General features: G+C 37.9%; 2 protein-coding genes across 3 annotated transcripts; one reads left to right on the top strand and one right to left on the bottom strand.

Annotated features, from left to right (window-relative positions):
* Nucleotides 1-1166: 1166 nt before the first annotated feature.
* Nucleotides 1167-7837, bottom strand: LOC111340262 (thioredoxin-like protein 1). Its single transcript, XM_022947086.2, has 9 exons — nucleotides 7680-7837; nucleotides 5286-5382; nucleotides 4511-4672; nucleotides 3723-3845; nucleotides 2739-2808; nucleotides 2460-2553; nucleotides 2218-2296; nucleotides 1640-1744; nucleotides 1167-1445 (listed from the first exon to the last, which is right to left on the bottom strand). Exons 1-9 carry the CDS (start codon nucleotides 7784-7786, stop codon nucleotides 1416-1418), a joined length of 867 nt encoding a protein of 288 aa, XP_022802821.2. The 5' UTR covers nucleotides 7787-7837; the 3' UTR covers nucleotides 1167-1415.
* A 49-nt stretch (nucleotides 7838-7886) lies between these two features.
* LOC111340260 (WD repeat-containing protein 7) lies at nucleotides 7887-26197 on the top strand. 2 transcript variants are annotated; one of them, XM_022947085.2, is made up of 28 exons: nucleotides 7887-8076; nucleotides 9117-9226; nucleotides 9838-9916; nucleotides 10252-10347; nucleotides 10691-10769; nucleotides 11078-11151; nucleotides 11959-12078; nucleotides 12692-12802; nucleotides 12902-12936; nucleotides 13915-13946; nucleotides 14615-14670; nucleotides 14737-14831; nucleotides 15519-15586; nucleotides 15765-15844; nucleotides 16424-16571; nucleotides 16884-17104; nucleotides 17234-17429; nucleotides 17569-17808; nucleotides 18512-18661; nucleotides 19179-20029; nucleotides 20143-20329; nucleotides 20721-20975; nucleotides 22123-22469; nucleotides 22830-23042; nucleotides 23799-23881; nucleotides 24113-24212; nucleotides 24721-24825; nucleotides 25351-26197. In XM_022947085.2, exons 1-28 carry the CDS (start codon nucleotides 7909-7911, stop codon nucleotides 25531-25533), a joined length of 4482 nt encoding a protein of 1493 aa, XP_022802820.2. In that variant the 5' UTR covers nucleotides 7887-7908; the 3' UTR covers nucleotides 25534-26197. The 2 variants fall into 2 exon arrangements, with proteins under 2 accessions (XP_022802820.2, XP_022802819.2); XM_022947084.2 differs by having other exon boundaries at nucleotides 20721-21014.
* Nucleotides 26198-27379: the final 1182 nt, after the last annotated feature.

Here is a 27379-nt window from a genome sequence, read left to right as displayed (position 1 = left end):
GTATTTTGTCAATTCTCTAGAAAAGATAAAATGTATGCTTCTTTCTCGAGAATTGGTGCCCAAATTTGGAACTCTATCCCCTATTCGATTAAACCACACAAACGTTCGTCTTCTCGTAAAAAAGATAAAGGAGTTACTACTAAATTTTTTACGGTCAAAAGATGATTATGTCGAAGTCTTCCGTCTTATTAAGTTATTTAATACTTTAGGTTAGCCTCGTTTCGTAATCTTAATATACTTGCTGTGTTTTATGCTTATTCTATTTACTGCATAGTAGTGTTTTCATTGTTAGTCCATTTATAGATAAATCCTGTACTTGAAAACTGTCCTTACATCTCCCAGCCGATTAGTTCATAAGCTATTTACGGGGAGAAACCAATGTACTTAGCTATATTTCTAACCTCAGATAAATTGTTGTTGTTGTAGTACATGAAGCCCCCCCGTGGACGTCAAAAGCTTACAGAGCTTCCTCGGTCTAACCAATATTATCTGACAAGATACTCTGGACGCCTAGCCACCCTATCAGCACCACTGAGAGACCTGGCCAAGAAAGACAAGGTCTACTCCTGGGGACCTGAGCTCGACCAAGCCTTCACCCAAGTTAAGAGAGAAGTCTCTTCAATCGGCATACTTAGATACTTCGACCCAAACGCAGAAACCGTCATCGAAACTGACGCTTCGCTGAAAGGATTAGGCGCTGTGCTCTTACAAGACGGAAAGCCTGAATCATAAGCTTCTAAAGCCCTCACCGAGACTGAACAGCAATACGCCAACATTGAACGCGAAGCACTCAGCGTTGTTTAGGGACTCAAAAGGTTCCATTACTTCATCTACGGCAAATCCTGCACAATCCACACAGACCACAAGCCACTTGAAGCAATCTTCAAGAAGAAACTCAGCAAGTGCCCTGCAAGATTACAAAGGTTTGCACTACGAGCACTAAAGTATGACGTTACCATATTATATGTCAAAGGAGCTGAAGTACCCATTGCCGATGCCCTCTCAAGGGTGTCACCACAGCCAGCCCCACCCAACGAAGAATTCCCACAGCTGGACATCCACCAGATCACAAAGAACCTCCCAGCGTCACCGATAAAGCTTCAACAGATTCGCAACGAAATAGCCAGCGACCCAACGTTAAGCAAAAAAAACACATAGCAAGACAGTTTCTATAACAATACCTAATATTTTAATAGCAAAGAGTTTCTTTACAAGTAATTTTCCATTAACCATATGCACCAGTAATCAGTGAATTTGTATAAGTTTCCAGTGAGGCTTTAGATATCATGTGACTTAAGTTTAGCGATGGCGTAAGAGACAATTTCACACGGCATTCTACTTGACTATTGCACAGATAAGCACATCCAGATGGGCATTTGCTGAAACATTCAAATAAAAAAGGTTCTGGGGTAAAGTTAGTGTCTGTCACCTTTTTTCCCAGCCACCTAAAACAGAATAAATAATTAAAATAATTAATTTGGACTATGGAAAATTAATATAATTGTTAAAACAAATATTAGTGCGAGTATGTGACAAACAAGTAACAGTAAAACAAGCAACTTCCTTAATAAGAAACGTAAAATAAAAAATATTGATAGTTTGTTTAAACAAGTATGTGTAAACAAATAATCTTTTTTACCCTTTTAAATTCTTCCATATTTGTTGAGTCTAGAGGGCTTCCAATAAATCCAATATACTCCACAACTGTTGTTTCTTCATTGCCTTGGTTGCTTTGGAAAAATAACTACAGAAAAGATAATATGTACATTTGTAATGAATAAATACTGTAAATAACAACAAAATGTTTTACTAGGTGAATAAATTGAGGCAGCATTGCCTCTTAATCACCGGACTTTCAGTCAGTGGAGATAAGCAGGACAAGTTGTCAGGACAAATGGCTGCAGAATGCACTCCTATCATTGTCAGGACAAATGGCTGCAGAATGCACTCCTATCATTGTTTGCCCTCCCGGAAAAACCAGGCAATGGACTTTGCTTCTGCAGGACTGTTACAGATCACTCTCCCAAATAGCTCAATATACATGTATGAAAATATGGAGTGTACTGATGTTCAGAATAAAAACAAACTACTGGTGAGAGCAAAAGAAAGGCTGCAAATAACGTTGCTCATATTAATAATTCACATCCTCAGATATACTCTATTTCCATTGACCAGCGTGAAAGGGTACAACGAACAATCTATTCCACATGCACTAACCGTCATGCTTCGGACATTTTGAAACTTGACAAACTTCAGTGGAGTGATCGCCTCCTCTGCTAAATCTTCTTGTGTTAACCTATATTGTATAAAACATGGAGTAGTTAGTATGGACTAACTAGCAAAGTTAGTGCTGAGAGCATATCCTTACACCTATTTTGAAAAAATTGAAATTTTGTCAAGTTTACACTTAATTTGCTTTTACATCTTTTTGGAAAAGAATCCAGAATAAGGTAGCATACTCAAGAGTTTGCACTGCTTCAAAGCTCTCTGCTGAGTCAAAATCCATGCTTTTTGTGAGGTTAATGAACAATTTGATTGTCTTTGGTCCTCTACCTGAGTAAGTGAGAAAATAAATCAGAAACATTACTAACAATACATGAGGAATGTACCAAGTCGACTGGTACATAATAAAATGAGGACTGATGTAATACCTAGGGAATGTACCAAGTCAAGAACTGGAATTAAGGCTGTTGACCCAGTCTACCTGTAAAATGACCAAGCTTCTTGTCAGTACTTACCATCTCCTGGTCCTTGTATCTTGAGTGAGTGTACCTTCACAGCTTGGTTGAAGGCTATTGTTACAAGTAACTAAATATAAATTGTAAAAAAAAAACTCTATTACTGATCATTAGGATAATCATAACACTGTGGTTTGATGTTCAACTAAACAATTTTATTTTAGTTAAGAGTGTTTTCAGAAAATGTAGTACGTGGTAGGTGCTGCAAGCTCTTGTCTGCAAGGCATACTGTAGATATAACAGCCTGGGTATCAAACAACCTGGTTGGGTTTAACACATTGTTTTAATTTTGTCCTTGGGTAGGAAATGTTACTCTCTCGGTCCTCTTCTCCAGTAAGGAGTTTAACTCTTTAACCCTCAAGAGTGAGCAGCATCTAATTTCTCCTTACACTATCACCCCTGAATCACACAATAAGGTCACGAGAATAAAGAAAATGATCACCTACTGAAGAAACTCTTGATAGTTAAACAAATTCTCCTTGTTGGCATGTTATAAAATGTACATAGAGAGCAGTATGGAGAATGTGCACACTGATGTCAGGCTGGAAAGAATTAAATAAGCTGCTGAATGAATAGCAGGTATTACTCATGCACCCCATCTAAGAAGAGGAGTCCAGTACTTTAGTCATAAAATTAGTGATGCTTTGCTCTGCTTTTTGGATACCAAGAGTACATGCATAACCTGTTACAACTCATTTAACGATCACCAGCACCTCCACATCAATAAGCTATTCACAATTTCCAAACACCCATCCTCACTTTCAACATGAGTCCAAATTCAAAGCTTTTCTTGTGAATGTGAGTTTTGTTTGCCTTACAATATTCATTCATTTTCATATAAAGGCTTTACACTTGACCTCATTTTAAAACAGAGGCTCCAAAGTGGCCCATTTAAGTTCAGCTATTCACAAAAGTAGATTAGGTTCTCCAATGAAGACTACAATCAAGTTCCCTGTAGATAAGATTTCTTTGCAGCGCATGTACCTGTTCATCACAGTCACTTTCCAAAAAGTCAGGTCCCTTTGCCAAAGCAGCTGCCAAATGGTGGTCATCACTTTCATTTAAACTCTCACATCCACTCTTGTTAATAAATATTCCTAAATCCATCTGCAATATTAAAATTGACAATATAATGAGTACTTCAGATATATCCACTAAAAGGCACGTTTTATAAGACTTGTCATGACTCATGATCGGTATAAATTAAGATATTTCTTATCAAATAATATAATTGGCCCTATTGCTTCTTTTCTTCTTATGTATATGTTGTAGTTCAATTTTATATTTGGTTCAAATTTTAATTTCCTTTGTTCTCAGTCATGTTAATGTATGATAATGAGTTTGAGAAAAAAGGAAAATAAAATTTGCACCAAGGATAAAATTGAACTACAACAAATACAATGCACTTGAAGCAAACAATCATGCAATTTACAAGGGGTTATTTTGAGCTACATGCATAATCATGGCAATCAACATTATCACAATAGCCTCCACTTTTCTGGTAATTACCCTTGGTACCCTTAATTCATAGCTGTACTCAAACATGACGTACAAAGTAAAATGATTATAATTAGTTCAAAACTGTGAACGTTGTATGAGACATTCCTGATGGATTTGATTTTGTGCAATCATCTACACCTTTCACTTCAAAAAATTGGAATTCTTCTGACTCTGCATCTTGTTTGTGCACAATAGTTCTATATTTTAAGTCTGCAATTTCCTTCAAATGTCAACTATCTACCATCATTTTTCTCAATAATTCCATAACTTACATGTCCCTTAACTCCAGTGTCACTATCACTATCTCCAATCCATTTGATTATTTTTTCCTCCAGCTTCTTTGGATCGGCTCCTGACATTTCATCCACCTTTACCTTTCCCTTAAAAAACAGGAAGGTGGGCATGGAAGTCACCTTGTACCTGGCTGCTATGTCCTACAAAAAATACAATAAAAAGAAAGTTAAAGGTGGTAAAATTGAATCTCTATCAAAAACAAAAAAACAAAAACAATATAATTCCATGAGCGAGGGACAAAGAATAAATCTGACACTCTTAGATGTTTGGATTTTGTAATTTTGTACATTGTATTCTACTACTGAGCTACATACATACTCTGGTTCATTCTGGTGTGGCAGCTTGGGAAATAAGGCGTGTGGAGGAGCAAAAAAGTAAACACCAGCAATGGCAAAGAATAGCAAAGAATAGCAAGTGCCGACTCTCAGCCTGACCCACCTCTGGTAATCTGTGTATACATTGTGATAGACTGTTTCAAGAGAGGATTGGACTTTACAACACTTAATAAAACAGAAAGTTGTGGTTGCCATTAAATCCTCAATGGGAACTGAGACTTTCTCTGACCTATGCACAAAATTGTCATAAAAACATGCCGTGATCTGTAGCATTCAAATACAACAACATCAATTTAGATAAGAGCCTTCCAGCACCCTGACATAATTCTAAATAGAACAACTTTGCTTTAATTTATTCTTATTTCTACATTTTTTTTTTTTTTTTATTTTTGTATTAATGAAATAAAAGTCTACTTACATCACATTTGTCCACATCTACTTTCAAAAAAACTGCCGCTGCATAATTTGTACTATAATTTGCAAAAGTTGGAGCAATTGATTTACATGGGCCACACCTGAAACAGGGAAAACAAATAACTTTAGGGTAAATATTACTACAATTCTTAGGGATATGCACTTCAAATCAAAGGGAACCAGATAATAAGCAAGCATCCAGATTGTAGTGGGTGGATTTTTTAATTAAGAGACAAGAAATCAAGGATTTGGCTTTTAAAGACTACACACCCTGTAGAAGCAATCTGCACCTAAAATTGTGATTAATCAGACCTACTGCAGTGCTCGAAATTAGCGGTCGTCTGGTCGTCCGAGACGACCAAAAAGTTTACCAGGCAGCCAATTTTTAGTAAAATTAAGAGGCTGGTTGTCCGGGGAAAAAACAACGGACAACCCAGCCAAAAATAGAAAATAAATTAACCATAAACAGCACCTGACCTATGTGACGGTTTTGTTTTGTCAATGTCCGCTAGTGTGAAGTTAAAAATAATTTGCCTCAGCAAAGCATTTTCCTGTGTTTTGGATATCTATAAATTTTATGACGCATTGCCAGGTACAAAAATGTAAGAGACAAACACAAAGTTTCTTGTCTGGAGGCAATCAAGATCAAGACGCCATTTTGAATATGCCACAACTTAAACCCAGACTTCCACAAAAACCATTGCCACATACTAAGAACTATGGGATTAGTTCAAGCTTGACCATCATGTGATTACATCTGAAGCTCTATACCGCATAAAAATGGATGTTTTTTATGTAGTGAACTTAAATGTGTGGGTTTTTCTACCGGGCAACCAAGGATTTATCAGGGCAACCAAATTCATGGCTTTGGTTGCCCAGCTTTTGAAATAGGGACAACCTGGATTTTTTTTTAATTTCGAGCACTGCTACTGTAGAGAATTATAATTATTCATTTTGCTATAATTTAGCAATACTACACCGCACTATAGTTTGCACTAATGTTATAACTACAGTATGTCTATTGTGCAGTGTTCTTCTTATTTAGAGAGACTTATTCATTTTTTACCAATTCCAAAAATTTAATGCCGTAGGCCCCTCTGTGTGAGCCTGATAACTAGAGGCCGGTGGTCAATGTCCCTGCAGGTCTCAGTAATGTAAGTTATTTTAGGCACATTTCCATCTAAATACGTATGGAATTAAATGTATTTTAAAAGGTTTTGCACACTTTTTGTCAAAAAAAATACTACCAATTCAAACAACCACAGATAATTAATCAACAAACACAAAGCGGTCATTTGTAATGAGCTAAGACACTAAATGCATAACAATCATGTACTTCAGATACAATGAAATATATGAAGTTTATATATTTTGAACTGTGGTATTAGATACATATGATGCACGATCCTCGCAGTAGATAGCGCTATTTAAGCAATAGTGAAAATCAGACTTGAAAAAAATCAGGCCTGTACAGGACTCGAACCACTGACCTCTGCGATACTAGTGCAGCGCTTTACCAATTGAGCTAACAAGCCAACTGGGAGCAGGCCGTTAAGTTGATTCGTAATAAACCCGTGAAAGGTTTAAATCAGATGTCTGATTTAAACCCGTGAAAGGGATAAATCAGATATCTGATTTATCCCTTTCACGGGTTTATTAAGAATCAACTTAACGAATCAACTTAAAAATCAGATGTCTGATTTAAACCCGTGAAAGGGATAAATCAGATATCTGATTTATCCCTTTCACGGGTTTATTACGAATCAACTTAACGGCCTGCTCCCAGTTGGCTTGTTAGCTCAATTGGTAGAGCGCTGCACTAGTATCGCAGAGGTCAGTGGTTCGAGTCCCATACAGGCCTGATTTTTTTCAGGTCTGATTTTTGCTATTGCTTAAATAGCGCTATCTACTGCGAGGATTGTGCATCATACGAATCATGTACTTCTTTGGAATAAAGATCTAATTAAAATCAGCACAAAAAAAGTTTTCCTTGAAAGTTTTCAAAAGTTATCTGCAATAACTGTGTCAGTTTGAAAAAAAAAACATCTTTAGAAAAATACGAAGCTTGTGAAAGACTTGACTACTTTTAAGAACTTTTTCTTGGGCATTACTGCTGAGTCATCGGACTTGTTGAGTTTAAGACTACGTGTAGGTATAGCCTTGCCGAATAAATATGACGAAGAAATTGGTTGTAACGAGAACAATTTCAATTCCTTGTTTTCATTCACTCATAACACGTAATGACATTCCAAACGAGCTGGTGGGTGGCAAACTTATTTTGCCAATCGATGAGACTTCAATAATTTCTTTTGAATCCCAGCCATGCACGCAAAAACATCCGCAAGAATTCAAGCCTTCTTTTTGGAAACGATTCACAGATAGGTAGTTTTGTACTCACCAGGATGCTGTAAAGTCCACAACTACCAGTTTGGCGCCAGCTTTTACCATTTCCGACTGAAAATGGCCGTCATTTTCTATAACTATTACATTGTCCGATGGCGCCATTTTGTTTGACTGAGAAGAAACTTCGTTGTCAAAGAAGGACTGAGTCTGAGTGTTTTAGGTGTTCGAGATTACTGCTGAGCAAAGTCATAGTGGGCGCGCGGAATGTTGACAAGATCTCAAAGATGTCTTCCTCCTCTGTCGTACCAGTGGTTTTATGGGGAAGTACACCTCCATCACATTGTATCTCGTGTATTATAACTACTTATGATCAAAAAACGGTCGTCACTGGATCAACAGATGGACAGCTGGGGATCTGGGACTTACGATTCAGAGAACATGGAGAGATCAAAGTAAGACTGCTAATGGGAATTTTAAGGCTGACAATGATCATGTGGGGACAAGTTTCACGGTTATTAAATCTATTATTTGTAGGTTTTATTAGTTGCTCTCAAAAAGCAGTTTTAATCTGGATTCCATCAGTTTTCTAGATTGTAGTCTTGTCACACTAGCCACATACATGCTTTATCATGCCAAATTAGCTAAAATAATTATAACAAATTGCCGAGGTTTAGATTTTGTTTTGTTTTGTTTTTTTAATTTTTTCCCTTTTTTCTTCATTTAAACGAAATGTCTAACTAAATTAAAGGTGCGCATAGCCTAAGATTTTAATTTAAAGCAGGCTTTGAGCTCTTGATCTGAACCACACCAGGAATTTTTTACATAACAATTTAATAATGTCGTGTAATAATAATTTAATAATTTAGCAATGTCTTTCTAATCACTCATACATTATGCATGACCCTTATGCCTGTGGATCTGAAACATTGCCATGGGCCTTCCATATAGTCCCTATACTATACCAGAAAGAAAATGTGGGAACAATGGTCTTAAAACATGATTACCAATAATGGAGATCAACTTAATCCACCAGTAAAATGTAACAAAATTAATTGAAAGTGGTTTAGCATGGTCTGTACACTTGTCAGCAACAATATTCATCTTCATAGGGGTTAAAATATTGTGGACCTATGAGGCACAGCCAAGCAAGTCTGCTACAAATTTCTACCACTGTGATGAGGAATATTGTTGTTGATAAGAGTACAGACCATGCTAAACCACCTGACTATCTAATTTTTTTAACACAGACAATTCTTTCAGTGTGACTTGTTGCATGACACATCGTGTGATATTGACATAAGCAGGGTTGTCTGTAATCTTATCAACAAAGGCAAATTGGCCGATCAGATTGCAACACTCACTGCAAATTGTGGTAAAATAAATCAGTGATTTTACAGTTCTCAAAAATAAACCTAAATTCTGTTGTTATTTTTCCATAACTTCACTTATGAATACATTATGAATACATTGTATGTTTTCCTGAATACTATAGGTCATACCCAGGAACCTTATATTTGCTCATTCAGCAAAAGTCACAGCACTGGCAAAAGCTACAGATGGATGGGACAATCACTCCAGTGTTATAAGTGCAGCTGACAATGGGTAAAACACAGCAAGGAAGTTTATATCTATTATGGCTGTGCCATTGATTCTTAGTACAATACATGTATCTGTAGCATTATTCACATGGAAATCTTATTTCTCAATCAGTACTGTCACTCAGACAAAGGAGCCATGACTTCCAGGGCTCAACACCAATGGTAGCCAACTAGCCACAAACTAGTAGAATTCAGTTTTGGCTAGTGGTTTTCAATTTCCACAAGCCATTTCGGCTAGTAAACAAACTGAAATTGTTGTAATATCTAAGATATCACAAGCCACTTGGCTAGTAAGTTGAAAAGTTAGTGTTGAGCCCTGACTTTTCTAGCTCTGGTAAAGCACTTCTTATCTTGCAAGTTTTATTACAGAGGCAGGTTACAAGAAAGGCCTATATATTGTTGTTCTCTATGGTGAAGTTTTTCTGCTCATTTAAAATATACAGGAGCAGTCGTATTTACATTGGACTTTCTCCATAAGAACTGCTTATGGTTGAAAGTATTTATTTAAGGGTGTCTTTGTGAACAAGTAATCTGGCTTTCTGTTTACAAGTGAGACCTTCTTTAGTGTATTTACAGCTTATTTGAGCCATTTATCAAGTGACTTTTTATTCTCAGAGAGCTATGCTTGTGGGACACAGATGATGGAATCTGCATTCAAACAAATGTCATCCCAGGGACACATTTGGCTCTATTGGTAAGTAGGTCGACTGAGAAATGACTGACTGATGTCGTGAATGACAAGTTTACCTGTCAACATAATAACTGATTGGCTGACTGATCAGCTAGCTGGCTAATTGACTGACTGATAGACTAGCTGACTGATTGACCTGTTAGCTCACAAATTGACTGACTGACAGACAGACTGACTGGCTGACTGATTGACTTGTTAGCTCACAAATTGACTGACTGACAGACAGACTGACTGACTGGTTGACTGATTGATGGAGTGGCTTACTCACCAAACTAAACATAATCAACAAATTGACTGCTGTATACTGTAATGTGTATGCATTTCATAATTCTTTTCAGTCTTTCCACGTTAGCATTGGCACAGGAAAAGAATGGCGTGTTGTTTGTTATGGCAGCTATTCTGATATTTATGTTCTTGATGCTCTGTCTCTTGAGGTAATAATTTCAAGCTAATGTAATGAGTTCATTTTAGTTTTATGTTGTTGACAGTCAAAGATGTGTTTGTTCACAGTGGTTATGATGATAAATGTAGCCTTTAGTCCAAAATTCATCTCTTGATTGAAGCCACATTAAGTTTTTGAATCAAGCTATCAATTGAAGACTGCAGTTTTTTGGCTAGTATGATGAAGACTAGCAATACAACTATGAAAATGTTACAAACTTCAGTTTGATGACTTGACTCTTCAATTGATAGTTACTCTAAATTGTGAGATGAACAATGATTGTTTACTGTTTATCACTGACAGTGTACTCAATAATCTGGCTGCTGTTTGTTTAGATTTTGTACACCCTACGTTCTCCATCAGCCCCCAATTGGATCAGTGCTGCATGTGTTGTGAGACCTGCAAGAAGACCAGGTATAGAAACTACTAATAATAAAATGTTATTTTTATAATAGTTACTTCAGAGTATAAAAAGTTAGTTAGCTAGTTAGCCCTTTTTGAGCATCCATGAACATATGGTCTTGACCAGGGAACACCATTGATCTTTTTTACATCTGCTGCCAGATGTCTAGCCTTTGTCCCAATATTTGCTTTCTACACTTCTACTCTAAGTTCCCTTTTCAGTAGTCTTTACTAGCAAATGCTTTAATTGGCAAACATAATCTTGGATTACATTTGATACAAATACTGACCTATGACTGCACGTTTCTGTTCTACCCCAGATGACGTTGTTGTTGCAGTCTCTTTGTCTGGTATGCTCAACATTTGGATGTTGAAACCAAATGTTGAGTCCAAGGTGTGGTATACAATTGTATGTTTACGTACAGGTTGTACAAGTCTGATGTTAAACATTTATTTGTAGCAGCAAACATCTTTCCTTGCCCAGAGTTCTTAGCTGCTTTGAACAAACTACAAAACTAAGAGAAGTTATTGCAGAGAAGCCCACTTATCAATGAGCTACATACATCCACTAATATATGTAACAATATCACTAAAATGTTATTAATAGCCTCTACTGGCTTGCGCACTACAATGAGAACTGATATATCCCTGATGTGCGCACACATGTTCTGTTCTGAATTCTTTGCAATGGCCAACTTATTGTTAGATTAAATTGTTGTATTATTGAGTTCTGTTGTTTAGTTCACCTATTGATCCCCTGTCTATGTTATGATATAAAGGCTGATAGTTTCGAAGGAAACTGTTTGGGATTGCGTCGGTGGGAGTAACGAAATAATTTGGATATATCAACAAAGTTGAAGTGGTAAATTGGCCACCGTAATGATTACAAAAGCTGACGTTTCGAGCGTTAGCCCTTCGTCAGAGCCCTTCGTCGCTCTGACGAAGGGCTAACGCTCGAAACGTCAGCTTTTGTAATCGTTACGGTGGCTAATTTACTACTTCAACTTTGTTTATATATCCAAATTATGATGTTATGATATGCAGGTTTCTTTGATGGATGTGAAGTTTTGCATTACACTCATTAATTTTCGATAACTTTATTATTAAGGTTTGATAGTTAAGCTAACTTTTAACTTGTATTTTATTATCATTTCTTCTCATTTGATGTTTTTTTTTTTGTACCCCATTTTTTTGTCAACAGTTCAGTGAACCCACATTTGAACAAGAACTGAGCCAAATCACCAACAGCAAAGCTACAGGGATCTGTTGTAATCCTTTCACTCAGCGCACCATTCTTGTGGTCTGTGCAAAAGAGTGGTTGGTGAGTTTATACACGATTGTGTACCTTATGGTTACTTTTTTTTGAAATATTTTTATTTAACTTGCAATTTAAATAAACAAAATTGCCTTTTAAAGTGAATCATAAACAATTTTATACCCATCATTCATGTTGTTTGTGGACATTACCCTAGTCTTAGTCTTAGTCTAGTAACCAGTAAAGGGGTAGTTGTAGAAAAGCTTGTCTGACCAGTTACTGTTAGGGATGTGTTAATTAGTGGTTTCATAATGTTGTGTGCTTGAAGTTTCATCATTGTCCAATTGCCTTCGTGCAAAGGTAACTGAAATATAAGTCTTCTTTTCTTGCTAAATTACCAAATGAAGTCTTTTAAAATATGCTTAGAGCATAGCTTTTTGCAATACTAGATCATGCCTGCGAAAATGGGTGACATAATAAAACATAGCCACACAACCATCCCTTTTATGCAAAAGCATCTTAAACGTCATTGTTTGACTCAAAATCTTGCTTACTCAAGATTTTATAATTTTACAATCAAATTATGAAGGAGAGAACGTGTGCACATCCATGTAAGTAGTTGAGACCAAAACTCCACAAACTGTTAAACTATACATTTAAACTTTGCCTTTCGTGGCAGATGTATGATGCAGGTGATTTCAAGTTTCTAACAACTGTTGCCAGTCCTCCGGGGCAAAACTGGATGGGTGGAGACTTTGTAGCAGCAGACTTTGTGGTAGTGTGGAGCAGAGTGAGTAGAAGACATTATTGTTCTAAGTATGAACATTTTTTTGTAGATGTTTATTATGAAAGGCAGCAAGTTAATATGCATTTTTTATTTTGCGTACAGGATGGGAAGAGCTATTTGTTCAAGCTTCCTGCTTCGTAAGTACAATTTAACAATTCGATTATTATTACTATTATTATTATTATTATTATTGTTATTATTATAATTATAATGATGATCATAATTAAGGTATAAATATTACAAAACAAGACTTAGTGTAAAAAGTCTCTAACTGAGAGAAAAGTTTTGAATCTCTTCGGTATTAACTTAATAATAATAATAGATTTTTCCTTAAAAATATTTCACAAAAAGCAGTTCTCTGAAAGAAAATTAAAAGTTTAGTAAACTAAGCTACATACTAAAAAATTGACTACTTAAATTCTGGCTTGCGCACTTTCCGATGTAATGTCAGTGTCAGATATATTGGCTACTCTTCTCTTTCTCCTGGTTCCTCTGAGACACAGCAAAGCTGAACGTAGAATGGCAAAGGATATCTTCGCCCTTATCCAAGATATGGTTGTAGCGTAGTCATCTCCTTTCTTTAAAGCAAGTAACTCAGCGACGCGGCTATGGAATCTCTTGCATTCATCGGCCATTCCACTTGTACTTGTAAAAACTAATGGTGTGAATGTCGCTTGCTCCACTTATTATTATGAATGTCGCTTGCTCCAATTATTATTATTATTATTATTATTATTGTTATTAGTTTTAGATATGCTTTTACTTATCAGATTATTAGACTTTGAATCTGTTCAGATTTGACTCCGTTATTTATAGTTTTCCGGACACTTTGACATTAAAAAAATGGAGTAGATGTGAGCCGAAAGTGAGTTATTATTTTTGGATCGGTTTTTACGCTGTTAATATTTTGTAAATTGTAGAGGATTTTATGGAAATTATTGCTAAATAAAGATTATTATTAAAGCCATTATTATTGTTATTATGATTATTATTATTATAATTATGTTATGGCTTTTAAAAGCAGGGATGTGTGTAGGGATGTGTGCAGACAGCCGTTTTAGATGGTCCATAAGCTTTATCTCAATATTACTCATCATTTCTGCTTCTCTCATTAGATGTTGTCCAGGTTTTCAAGACCAGTGGAAAGGTCTGTTAACAGTAAACATTATTATGCTTATCATCTGGACTATCTTTGTTATCGTTGCCAGTGTTTGATTGTATATCTCTTTACGTATGGTACAACTGGAGGCGAGCGCTAGGCGATCACAGCAAGATGAGATTAGTGCAAAAGAGAAAAAATGGAAAATGATGTTTCCATCTCTCCCTTGTCTCGTCTCTCCTATAAAACTTAGGACTGTTTTGTCTTCTTGTAACACGCCTTTTCGAATCTCAGAAAAGTATTCACCAACAGCCTGCGAGAAAAAGCTCAATATTTGTTTGGGAGGAAGTTGACCCCTATCATAGATTTTTATGGCAGGGGAAGGTTGGAAAAAGAAATACATTCTTACGCATACGTGTAGGGGTTGATACACCTGTAGATAGGAAGGAAAAAGGAAGCGTAAAACTATCTTAACGTAGGAAAAGAGGTTATTCTTAATATATATCGTCAAGGATTGAAACCGAACGTTTCAAATGTTGTTTTATGAGTGAATTTCCTTTAAATATATTTAATTGGCTGTATTGAGTCAATATAAATTAATTATTCTGGTTGTTATCTGGAACGTCTGCTTTTTAAACGTTATAAAGACCTAGAGTAATGAAACATAAGCCTCGATTAAACGTTACACAAGTATTTACTTTCTTTATTGTCGGTAGGTGATCCTATCGAGAAGCCAAAAATCGTCCAGGTGTTTGAAGACTCGTATGATCAGGTACTTCCCGCATTCTTATGGGCATTTCTTTCAGGCTGGTTCTCTAAATTTTGAATTCTTTTGTAGAGCACTGCCCCAGATTTTGACCCGGCTATGTTTTTCTCGTATGGGCGAAGAGGACCTTTCTACAAATTGTTGCTCAAAGGCGGATCGAATGGAAGGTAACCAAATTACTACTCTTGGAGTAGATTTGAGGAATACTGTACTTGAATTAAGAAATTACCTTTGAATTGTCGCCTATGCCCGCCCGTCAGATTTCATAGAAAACTTACAAACACAATTCTGAATACGGTAGACATCATGAAAGTAATAAATACCACTTATGCAGTAGAAAAAGTAAGGCCAGTAGAAAAAGTAAGGCCTGTAAAAAGTTCAGGTCTCTTCTGGAGTTGAACTCGTGACATCTGCGATACCGGTGCAGTGCTCTGGTTCACACTAAACGAAGAATAAATGACTGTGAGTACATGAAACTCATATATGTGAACTGCGGATTAAGAAATGGATACAAGAGCGATCTTCGCAGTAATGAAAATAAAGCCTGAAAAAAAAAGACAAAAAATTCAGAATTGTATATAATTCTATCAGTTAATCAAGAGTAATACTGGCAATCGTGATTGCAGATCTTTTATTCATACTTAGCATTTTTTCTGGCGTTCTGTAACGAAACTTTGCGGCCATATAAGAAATTTACTTCAAAAACTTTTTTTTTTTTTTTTTTTTAATTAGAGTCAACATCAATTTGAGTTCTTCATTAAGGCGCTGCTCCACGATAATAGCTTCACAATTATATTAAAAAATATTTTCAACGTTTTTTAGTTTTTGTTGTTGTTTTTGTCCTTTTTTTTTAGTGTCATTGTTTGGAAACTAACCGAGAATACCTTCACGTCAACACAATCTGGAGACACTAGTTCAAAAGGTAGAAAATGAATAGCATATTAAAACACGTTTTCCAGTTACCCATGGCTTGCTACAAGTTTGATCAGATGATTGAAAAGGGAAAATAAAATTGTAAAAGGCCAAGAGCTGAAAAAGGAATTAATTTTATGTAAATTGATTTTCTTATTGTTTGTTTTGAAATGGCTGTTGTTCTGTAGGTGTGCATCCAGTGGTATCCTGTAGTTACTCTGACTGCTGGGAAACGACTCTCAAGCCCTGTGGTCTTATCGACTCTTTGGTAAGTTGACGCCTTGACTAAGGGGTTAAGAGGTTCAAGAGTACCAAACTGTTTTGTTGCGCTAAGAAACAATGGAAAAAAAAATGCTGTTTTGGTATAGTTGTGGTAAACACGTCATGACTGGCGCGCTGAAGTCTGAGCCGAGGAAATGTAACAACCTTTGTGTTGAATTTTTTGAGGAAATACTTTACACTCACAGTACCTCTCTCCATCCGGGAGTATAAGATGGGGAGTGGGGAAAGGGCAATAAAGATGTTCCTCCATGTTCCGGAAACTGAGATAAACTCCTGTGGATTCGACCACGTGACTGGAGCCCAAGAACGTCAAAATAGACTCAGGAGAACTTCATCTTTGATATTCACCATTGCAAAATATCGAGTGTTACGGTTCATTTTACCGTCGAAGAGGAATGGCACAGGGAAAAGAGAGAGAACTGTCGTGCCTGCGATCAATATTCACCTGCAGCGAAATTTAACTGAAACAAAAATGATGAGCCTTTTCTTTTAATTTTGGTTCAATAGACTCTTATCACTAACTGCGCTCGCTCTTGTTATATGATCTGATGTTTTTGTTCCTTAGGATGATTGCGGACGTGCTACCCCTCTGAGTGCTTCGCTTTATTTGCCAACTCAAGACTGTATTGTGTGTGGCCGTGAGGATGGTTCCATTGTTGTAATATCAGCAGCACGAGCAGCCATAGCTCAGCTTCTTCAACTGCCAGGCTCAGGTACGCCACCACTGTCTCCTTCTCGCGTCTTGAAACGTTGGCCTTGCTTTGACTTTTTGGATTGTTGAAGTGGACGTTTTTCGACTTGGGTCAGGCTACGACATCTGGCTCATTAAAATAGGGAACCACTGATCAAAGTTGCGCTGAAAAATAAGGAAAAAACTTTCCACAACATTATCGCACGAAAACAAGAGTTGTCAGTTGGCAATGGCAGTACGGTAGTTTGGTGCTGTAAATGGCTGCTTAAGGTGAACATCGAACTTGTTAGGTGCACTGTGTCATATCATCATGTTTTTGTCTTCATTTCCTCAGGGTGGCCTGTGCACAGGGTACTGTTAGGGCATAGAGGCCGAGTGACCTGTCTCCTGTACCCACATGATGAGTACCCTCGCTATGACAGGGAATTTCTGGTGTCAGGAGGAGCTGACTTTTCTGTCAAATTGTGGGACATCTTTACTGGAGACCTGTTGTATACGTTTTCTACTCATGGAGGAGAATTACTGCGACTAATCTGTACTCCACCCGAGTGTAGTGTAAGAGTTTCGCTCCACGATTTAGTTTTGTTTTGAAGTTTTTCCTAACTAGTTTTTTTTTTTCTGTTTTTTTGTTTCTTTTTTTTTTTTGTCTTCAACGTGACTTCTCGTTTTCTTCTTTATTTTCAGAATCGCGTCCAGTACTGTATCTGTTCTGTAGCACAGGACCATTCGGTTGCGTTGTTAGGACTTCGCGAGCGGAAGTGCATCATGTTGGCCTCCCTTCACGAATTTCCGGTGGAGACAATAAAATGGCGAGCGTTGGATGATTTTTTGGTGGTAGGCTGTACTGACGGCTCGGTGTATGTGTGGCAAATGGAAACTGGTAAGGGTCGAATTTATAGAGGATTTACTTGAATCTAGCCACGCTTAAATAACTGTTCCTTCGAAGTTTAGTGTAGTTCCTCTTATCTTTGTTATCATCGCTGTTTTTGTCTGTCATAGTTATTGACATTATTATTCAGGTCACCTTGACCGGTGTGCGAGTGGCCAGGTTGCTTTGAACATCTTGTCAGCTTGTGATGAAGAGAAGAAGTCTCCGTCGTCTGGCGTCCCTACCAAGTCTAAGAGTTCTCTAGGAAGAAAAATCAGTCACATCACGTCCAACCTGCAGACAAGCGCTGCTTCCGCTGCAATGAAGAAACTTAGGCGGACCTCCAACTCACAAGCGACGTCCAGTTCATCTTCTTCTCCAAAACTATCGAGTAGGTGGAACGGAGAGGCTGAAATATATTCAGTGATCGATAGCTTAATTCTTTAATAGATTTAGGACTTGCAGCTGTCACCAGATCACGGGAAAGCCCCTAAAATGGTTTTCGCAACTGTCTAAGATGAAAGTCTCGATAATGGTCAAGTTAAAAAGATAATCTATAGATTTAGTTTGGTGTGAAGCAAAAGTGTAAGGTTTAAGCCGACTATAGGCAATAGACGATAGACGTCGTCCAGCCGACGTTTGGTTGCAGAGCACATGTACGTATCCCCTTACTCATGACTATCGATTCTTTTTCGTATATTGAGTTTGTTTCTATGGAATCGCGTGTTGTAGCGACCACATTCTCTTTCTGAGCGGGAAAGTAGTCTATCGCAGGGTATCCCTTAGAAATTTGCGTTGTCGCCCGATCATTAGGCCAGAACTTCTGCTAGTCTTGCCAAAGATGTCAGTTCAGGGACCCGCTTCAGACTCGAGCGGACGGTGTTCGATGCAGAATCCAGCTTGCTACCCAACAGACCATCTGTTCTCCATCTGGCCCCGGTTGTTCGAAGGATGGATAACGCTATACAGTGGATAAATCTCTATCCGGTGGATAGCGATTTATCCGTTGGATAGCGCTATCCGCGCTTTGAACAACCGGAGCCTGAAGTTTACGTAAACAGTCAATATATCACTTTATTCCTTTTGTATTCAAGGTGACGGTTATGGCGAGGTATTTGCTGGTGGTCCACTGAAAGTGATGTCTACTAAGTGTGGTAGCCGAGATCCAGAAATACAAGTGCTTATGTTTGACATAGAGGCGCTGATATGTAATTTATTGACTGAGGAAAATCCTCAGCTTGCAGGTAGTTATTCATATTTCCATTCCTTTCTACAATTGCGTCTGGCTTTCTTTGTATTTCTACATATTTCATGTTTGATTTCTGAGTAAAAACTGCGCCCTGGTTGTTACTTCCATTTTCTCTTTTTTTTCTTATTTTGGTTCTTTTTAGTTTTTCTTGGATTCTAATTTTTCTGTGGTCTTTGATGTATTTCCCTGGCGTCTGTTTACAATCTGAAGATTTTCTTTGTATGAATCACTCCAACAGTATACTTTGCGATTTCCATCTGTTCTCACAATTAAAGTTCGTTATCGAGCTCTCCGTCAAAGAATCCGAATTTTTCGGCTAGACGTAAAGAAGGCGAAAACATGCAGTTATGTATTTTGTTCCGGGGATTGCATCTTTTGAGGTACACAAGTGTCGTGGTGCGGTATTTTTCATGGAGTTCTCCGATTGGATGATTCGGTCATTCCAGAGCGTAAACTTAGTTTCGAAAGAATTCATTCTTGGTCCTCAACATATTTTTTATTATTTTCTACAGCTAAATTGTCCAGCAAAGGTGACGTGTCGAAGACAGCCGTTGGAGGGAAACGAAGAAAACGAGATTCGCAAACAACTCAGCAAACGAGGAGGGATGCGACTCAAAAATCTACGTACCAAAACCTCAAGAAATCGTTATTTACAAATGAAACACATTATGTAGCTCAACTTATGATCTCATGTCTACACTCCTGGGATCTGGACCCTAACATGGACGAGGTGTGTGTTGAGAGACTGGGTCTTCTCAAACCAGTAAAACCAGTTTCATTTGGACTGCTAACTCGAGGAAGCAGGCTTTCATTGATGTTGCCCGGATGGTATGGAGAAACAGGAGGAGGAAGAGAAAGTGATGCTGAAACTGCTTTGAAAAGACTTTCTCCTGATAAAGCCATTTTTACTGAACATGAAGGAACAAAGAAAGAAAATGAGAAATCGACACCGTCTTCTGAGCCAAACATTGTGTCAGCTTTAAGGACTTGCTTTCAGTCACGCTGGCAACTTTCCTCGGCTTTGACAACTCTGCATCTTGTGGGACTTGTATCCGTCGCGAACACGCTGATGAGCATGAACCAGATTAGTTTTGTTCCTCAGGAAAAGCGTCTTGCTCTTGTAACAAACACAGATCATGACATTCCCCCTACCTCACCGAGTTATGCCGAGAATGAACAACCTCCTGGTTTAAGTAATACGGACGTGCAACTTGCCATGAATCACCGCGCGCATATCAAAGCTGGGTGGAGTCAGCTGGCAGCACTGCACTGTTGTCTGTTGGCTGATATTCTAAAGATTTCCTCTTACAAGCCACCGCTTCTTCATATTCTAGCGAGGAGATGGCAAGATCGATGTTTGGAGGTATGTTTCACTTCACACTTGTTGGAAAAGGTTCTTCATTGATCTATGAGATAAATGGCCATAAAATAGAAAAAGATATCAGTTTGTATTGTAAGTTATTTTTCATCTCACAGGTTCGTGAAGCGGCTCAGGCTATTCTTTTAGCTGAACTGCGTAGGATTGGGTTCGAAGGTCGTAAGCAGGTAGTGGATACATGGGCCCCGCAGCTACCAATGTCGCTTGAACAGTCGGGAGGGACTGAAGACAAGTCTGACAAGTCTGATGCCGCACCCTCCCCTCCCAGTTCTGTTTTGGGATTTGGTAAGTTCTCAAAATAAATTGACCAGCTGGCCCAGTGGAGTGGTTGTCAAGTGATGGGTTGCCTCTGCTGTTGGTGCAACGCCATCCAAGATTGTAAGCCGCTTGAAAATTCTTAAGTTGTTTGAAAAGATAGCAAATTTATTACACTTTGTAATTCGTAGACTTACTCCTCGCCGTAGGAGTGAAAGATACAGTGTAGGAGTGAAAGATACAGTGGTAACCGCGCCAGATCTCTAATCAATGGCTACAAACACAATGTAGGGAAACTTCATGAATTTGTAGGGTTGAGGCACATGTGATATATTAGCACCCGTTCACAAGTAACATTTGGCTCATAAGACTCGGTATTGACCCAATATCTTACCATCAGTGACCGGTTATCTCTCCTCAGAACGCAGTGTAGACGTCCAAAACGTTGAAGACGAGGTCCTGTTCCCAACCGAGGACGTCAGCACTGTCTTGACCAGCGTCAAGAAGTTGCTTCAATATGACATGCGCCGTCGACAGGCAACGGCCATCGTGCTCATGGGAGTAATAGGCGCAGAGTTTCAGCGTGAAATTGAAGTATATTCGAGTCGTGAGCGCGACGGTGAGAAAAAGCAGAGCACAAGCTCTCGACGATTAGAAAAACTGAGTGAAACTCCAGGTAAAGATGATAAAATCGCGCGAAAGAGTAACGGCGAACGTAAGTGCTGATGTTAAATTGCTTGCATAACTTAATTATCTCTTAATTATCTTTTTTTAACATAAAATTATAATGGTATTTTAAACAGCTACAAAGTAAAATAGCAAAGAAACTAGGTGTGCTAAAACGAATCAAGCATCTTCTCCCAGTTTATGCAAGGAGGATCTATGTGTCAACAATGGTCCTTCCTGTTCTCGATTATGCAAGTATCGTATGGGGTGATAAAAATAACAAAGTTTTGATGGATTCTATTCAAGTTCTTCAGAATAAAGAAGCTAAGCTAGTACTGGATCGAGCGACACATTCCTCTTCAATTCACGCACTTCTTGATATGAACTGGATCAATCTATCATCCAGAAGATAAATGCAACGGTGTCTTTTTATGAATAAACTCATAAATGACAGTGAAAGAACCAGTATGATTACTCGAGGCACAGACTATCATAGCCATAACACTCGCTCCAAGGAAATTATTAGATCTGTTAGATCAAACACGAACTGGGGTCTACTCAGATCTCTTCATAGTGCATTGACAGACTGGAATTCCCTTCCAGAAGACATGAAACGTCTACCCTATGATGCTTTTGAAATTTCATTGCTTAAATATTTTGAATTTTAATAGGTTCCGTTAGTGTGTCATCTCTTGCACATCGATTTTATTATTTTCTGTTCATGTCATATTTTAGATATTTCATATTTCATATTTCAACCGTAAGATTTTACTTATTAATTACGTGATTACTTATTTTATACATTGTTAATTTTGAGGGCCTTCCTGAAAACCGCTATGGCGAGCTGGGCTCCCTCTTTAAATATTTTTTAAATAAATAAATAAATAAATTCTGCAAACGATAATTTTCTGTTTCTTGAGAGCGCCATGTTGGCTAATTTATCTCATAATTTAGTGGATCTTTCCATGTCTTAGTGAAAGCTATAAGCAGCAAACGTGCAGATGATACTCTTGAAAATTTCATTCACATTTTCTCATACCGGTCTTTGAGACTGCTCAAGTTGATGACATGACAACATGGTTTATTTTGTTTGGCACTAAGGTAACATTTTAACGATTAACTTGCCTCATTCGCAGATGAAATGTTTGCATTTACAGGAGGTGAAGTTATCATGGATTACACCACAGTACGTCTTACCGGCAAAGCTCTTATGTATCTCTTACTCAAACCTCCTTCGTCCCAACTTACTGCACACACGTCAGTAAGACGAGCAGCCATTGATCTGATTGGTCGAGGGTTTACTCTTTGGGAGCCATATATGGACGTTTCAGCTGTCTTGATAGCGTTGTTAGAGCTCTCCGCTGACAGCAAGAACCGAGATCTCACTTTCAGGAAAGGTTTACCATTGTCGCCGTCAGCGGATACTCATCGATCAGCGAGGCATGGGCTGTCACTGATTGCCACAGCCCGACCTGCGGTCTTCATAGCGACCATCGCGAAGGAGGTGAATTAATTTCGCTGTCGCCAAAACATAAGATAACTTATCAGACAATCTCAAAGTTAAACGTGTTACAAAGCTCAGGTGCCGTCTGGAAAAGAACCCTAACTGCAGTGCGAGATTTTCTCTTAGTTCAAAATTGTCAGTTGTGATATAACAGGTAATCACTAAACTACTCAGAGTTGAAAATTCTCCAAAATAAAAAGCCAAGTGAACTTATACTTTTAAATTATCTAATGTGTCTCTGGCCTCTTAGAGATTTTTTGTTCACAGACGGCAAGAAAGCAGTATTTTCAGCACTGAAGTAAACAGTGGACAATGTTTGCCATTTAATTTGATTTAAACGTGTCTTCGTTTAATATGTAGGTGGCTCGCAGTGTTTCAGCGGCTTCTTCTATTTCCTTTAATCAACCTTCTCCAGCAGCCATTGCGGTATACAGCCATGTTCGTCACCAGCCCTCTCAAAATGCAGAGGCCCAGAGCACGTCCGTACTAAATCGAGCTAAGCACGAGATACTGCGGATAATTGACCTTATGGTTGAAAAGACACAGCAAGAAGTTGTAGATCTTTTAACAGATGTATGTACCACCCATTTATTTTAACGGTTAATTAGGCAGATTACTTACTTTTTGGCAAGAGGTTTCATGGGGTTTGTCTGTTGAACTGATGCAGTGCAGCATATGGCCGTGTGCGGCCTTTCCCTACATATAGGCACTCCGGAAAGTCACACCACTCTAGAACAAACATTTATTTTTCAAATGGGCACTCTGAATCCCTTCGGTATCAACGGACGCTTTTCATTCAAATTAATTATTCTTGTTTTTCAAGTTACCATATCCACCAATAGCGTAGGTCATGTCTTACTCATTCCAAGACATCTTATCACCGACCGTTTTGTTTTTTGTTTTTTTTTTTTTTAGCGGACCTTTCACAAGGCTTTCTGGTTCTATGAGAAGTTTTGGAAAACTGGGATGAAAGTGTTATATAGGGTTTTTTTCGTTGGTTCGGGGCCAGTTCTTGCACAATAAATATGTAGAGAACTTGCGCGCTTACTGGCAAAACTTGCTACGCTGACTTCCCATTGCGTCAGCTGCGAAATTTTCCATTTAGGCAGAATAACACCACACTTGTTAGCGAAATTAGTAGCTGTGCCCGCCTTGCAACAGAAACTGACTCTTTTATTTTCCTACTTCAGCTGAGACGGGTGCAAGTCAATCCTTTTTCTGCGCGTTTCACGCGTGTTTCTCTTTGGTTTTCAGACCTTTGCATTAAGTTTGAGTCTAGATTTACCAGCAGTTGTTACATTGCAGTAACTGTCTTCCCTTTGTCTCCAGGTCGTCGATATTGTGGTTTACTGTTTGGATCAGAGACAACTCAAAGAGAAAGGAATGACCGAGTTATTCCCTGGACTTTGTCGGTATGTTTAATCAATTATCTTAGGAAGGACTCGCAAGAATCAGAACGTTTCCATTTTTGTCCAACTCCGCTCAGAATGGTGGGCATGATTACTAATCTTGTTTTTACAAGTTAAAATTAGATTTTTTTTTTTTTTAACATGCTGTCGAAGCTAGAAAGGCTGATTTACATAATTATAAACGATAGCAATGAAGCCCGCCATTTATGAAAGAGTCCTATTCCATTCTAAAAGGTTCAACATGGTGAGTTACTCGCCCCAGTCCCGCCGCCTTGCAGTTGGAGCGAAGAATGGTCAGTTAGCTTTGTATGACCTGCGGTCGTCTCGCTGTCAGGTAATTCCATTACGAGTTTTGTTTTTTTTTTTGTTTGTTTTTTTTTGTGTGTGTGTGTGTGTGTGTATTGTTTTATTCTTTCAAGGTTTCACTTGAGGACCACGACTTTGAATGAAAACTTTTAGTCGTCTTTCACTTTCTTTTAGGTAGTTTTGCTAAATGCTAAATTCCAGCGTCAAGTAGCGAACACCCTTGATACAGTTGGAGAAAGTAACAGCTAGATTCATAATTTAGGACTAGAAGCGTTTCTGCAATGAAAAGTTTCAGCAGCGATTCAGGTTAGGTTTTCTCCCCAAATTTATTAAGCTATTTTTCCGTGTCCCGGTACTAACTTTGATCATTGGGAAAGCAACCGTAAATAGCCAACAATGATTGGTTTTGTCTATACCCCAAGCAAAGGTCACGTACTTCTTACCTTTTTTTTCAAAGTTCTTATTTCCTCTGATAGCGCGTGATAGAGGTCATGGAATCTTTTCAGAATCGGTAACTTTATAATTCTTGTTTACAGATGGTTTCAGCTCATTCCTCTCAGGTAACAGCCCTGTCTTTCTCGCCTGACGATCGCGTGCTTGCTTCGTACAGTTTTGGAGACTCAAAAATTTGTTTCTGGCAGGTAATGACGTAATAAACAACGAAAGAAAGAGAGCGAGCGAGAAAAAAAGATTTCGCAGATCCCGTTAATAAAAGTTCGTTCTTTGTGGAACAAATGAGACCTCAATCTAAATTCTAACAGTCAGGTTAACCGTTGATGATCGTTTTTGTCTGTTTGTTTTTTTTTCGACTCTCTTTTAACCGATTTAAAATATTTTCTTGTATAGACCTCGTTAAGTCCTTTACCCCTCCGTACTTTGGTTCTCTTCCGCTCCACCTATCAAAATTTAGGGAGCTCTGCGTGGCCTACTGAGGAACGGTTGACTCGGAAGCTTAATCCCCCCTGCATGTGATCCCTCTACTAACTATGATGTGATAATAACCAAATTTCTAAGGCGTCGTAAAGTTTTGCATACTTGCGTTGTCTGTCCGTTCCAATGATACTTTTGACAACTCCATGGCGTCCTTAGTAGAATACAAGTAATATTTTTTCACCATTTATGCTACGACATATCGCCAAACATGTCCGCTGTCTTTTTCTTTGTAGACTGGCTCTTCATTGTTCGGTATGTTGGGATCGTCTCTCCGATGTGTCCGTTCCTACACAACAGTCTCTCCTTCTCCAAAAATGTCTCCTGCTCTGTTGAAACTCATACGACTAGTTTGGATTAATCATAAAAATGTCATTCTGCTTATGGCTGATGGGACAGAATACAAGTATTCCGTATAGAGAAATACAACCTGTAATCACCTACGAAAAAAGGAACTTGCCTTTGACCTCCTTTAAGGGAGCTTCACGGATTAACATGAAGACAAGTCTGTAGTAAAGAAAAGATCAAAATCAATAGGAATCCGGATATTTCAAACTTAGCGTTATCTAGTATTCAAGTCCGTTTCTCGCGTGTGTGTAACTGAACCACCTGAGCCTATTTTACGATTTGATTTTCTTGATAAATACAGTATCCATTTGCATGAAATTTATGTATTTCCTATCCTCAACTGTCATCATTTTTTTTTTTTTTAAAGTTTTGGTTTTGATGATTACTTTTACCTCGCCTTTTCGACGGCTTACAAACCCTTAAAGCTACTTTACCAAGGTGATAGGATTACACAAGTTTTGAACTTTTATATCGGATAACCTCTTTACAGGCTTAATTTTCCCAGTAATGACAACTCTCCAAGGCAATTAAAGTGATCTAAAATAGAGCTTAGTTTCTTTGACCCACAGTGACTAAGGTTGGGCAAAACTGAAGCAAAGTTGCCTTTAATAAATTCTAGGAAAATCAGGGCTTCTTCAGAGTAATAAAATGTAATATGCCGGTCATTCTATACTGGTATATCTCCTAAATTATATATTAATAATTAATCAGAATAAAGAAACTTCTATATGAGAATTGATGGGCTTTAATTGTAGCTTCATTTCCATCATTTGTTAGTCTCCATGAAATAAGTTCCAGGTGCCTGTTAATCAATTGAGGACTTTGAATCTTGTCTGTGAATTCAAACCCCAGATACCTACTCTGGTAGTGCACTCTTTGAAAATTCAGCCTGGGTAGGGTAGAGAGTCAAAATAGCAAGAACACCAATCAAACACAAAATAGGAATGAGTGACCAGCAATAAGAATTCTCTCCCCAAAGAGGATTAAATAGTTAACTTTTTTTGAGGTCTCTCCTCTTCATACTACTTATTAAAAGCAAATTATTCTCCACACAGTAATTCCAAGTTGTGAGCTGATAAGAAGTGTATTTACGTTACAAAACGTTTAACATGCAATGACAGCAACTGGACACGAGTTTCTGATGGAAATTATCCAAAGGGGTCTCACCACAGGCAGCCCAAGCATGGTGTGTGTGATTTTGGGGTCTAAAGGTCATTAGGAATACCTAAGAAAAGCTTGTGAAATATGAGAAAAGGAAAAAAAGGAAGAAATATATGTACTGGCTGTTAGAATGACCAGATGCAACAAGGTGGCTACAGAATAAAGGTAAGGAGACTCAACACATTATATTTCTTGCTTTTGTTATCCTTTCATTTTTTACTATTTTACACGGCACAAGCTTAAATTCAATGTTTCAAAATATTTTACGTACTCCTGTTAATGACCTATAGACCCCAAAATCAACACAGTATGCATGGGTTGCCTGTGGTCCAGTCTGGTCTCTTATGAGTAAAGGTTACATTTTTTGCATAAGATTTCTTTATTTTTTTATTTTTTTTTTTACAAGGATTAATTCAGTACAGTTCATCACAGTTCTTTGCATCAAGAACACCATTGAAATATAGGAGAAAACAGGAAACACTTAAAAATATATCCAAGAGACGAGGGAGCAAGTAAAAAAAAAATAGCAACAAAACACCCTATCATTCCAGGAGTTTTCAGGGAGCATTTTTCACCCTACTTCTGGGCTTGAGAAATAAAAAAAACCTATTAAGATGGTTAATCCCTAAAAATGGATTTTATAGCCCCTTTCCTTCCCCAAAATAAAAATATGCTCCTGTGAATTACGTTATGTGTTTTTTTGGTTGCTATGTGTTGCTTGGAATACTGAAGCCCTCAACTAAAAATGGCCCACAC

This window comes from Stylophora pistillata, chromosome 1 (genome assembly GCF_964205215.1).
Source record: "Stylophora pistillata chromosome 1, jaStyPist1.2, whole genome shotgun sequence".
Taxonomy (NCBI): domain Eukaryota; kingdom Metazoa; phylum Cnidaria; class Anthozoa; order Scleractinia; family Pocilloporidae; genus Stylophora; species Stylophora pistillata.
This window is presented reverse-complemented; position numbering and strand designations above follow the sequence as displayed.

Bases quoted from the DNA above. Each gene is read 5' to 3' on its own strand.
- LOC111340260 (XM_022947084.2), top strand. From the start codon at position 7,909: ATGTCTTCCTCCTCTGTCGTACCAGTGGTTTTATGGGGAAGTACACCT. The intron at 10,770-11,077 runs GTATAGAAACTA...GTTCTACCCCAG, and splicing joins GAGACCTGCAAGAAGACCAG to ATGACGTTGTTGTTGCAGTC. The intron at 12,803-12,901 runs GTGAGTAGAAGA...TTTTGCGTACAG, and splicing joins TTGTGGTAGTGTGGAGCAGA to GATGGGAAGAGCTATTTGTT.
- LOC111340262 (XM_022947086.2), bottom strand. From the start codon at position 7,786: ATGGCGCCATCGGACAATGTAATAGTTATAGAAAATGACGGCCATTTT. The intron at 3,846-4,510 runs GTAAGTTATGGA...TTAATATTGCAG, and splicing joins ACACTGGAGTTAAGGGACAT to ATGGATTTAGGAATATTTAT. The intron at 1,446-1,639 runs GTAAAAAAGATT...ATTCTGTTTTAG, and splicing joins ATATGGAAGAATTTAAAAGG to GTGGCTGGGAAAAAAGGTGA.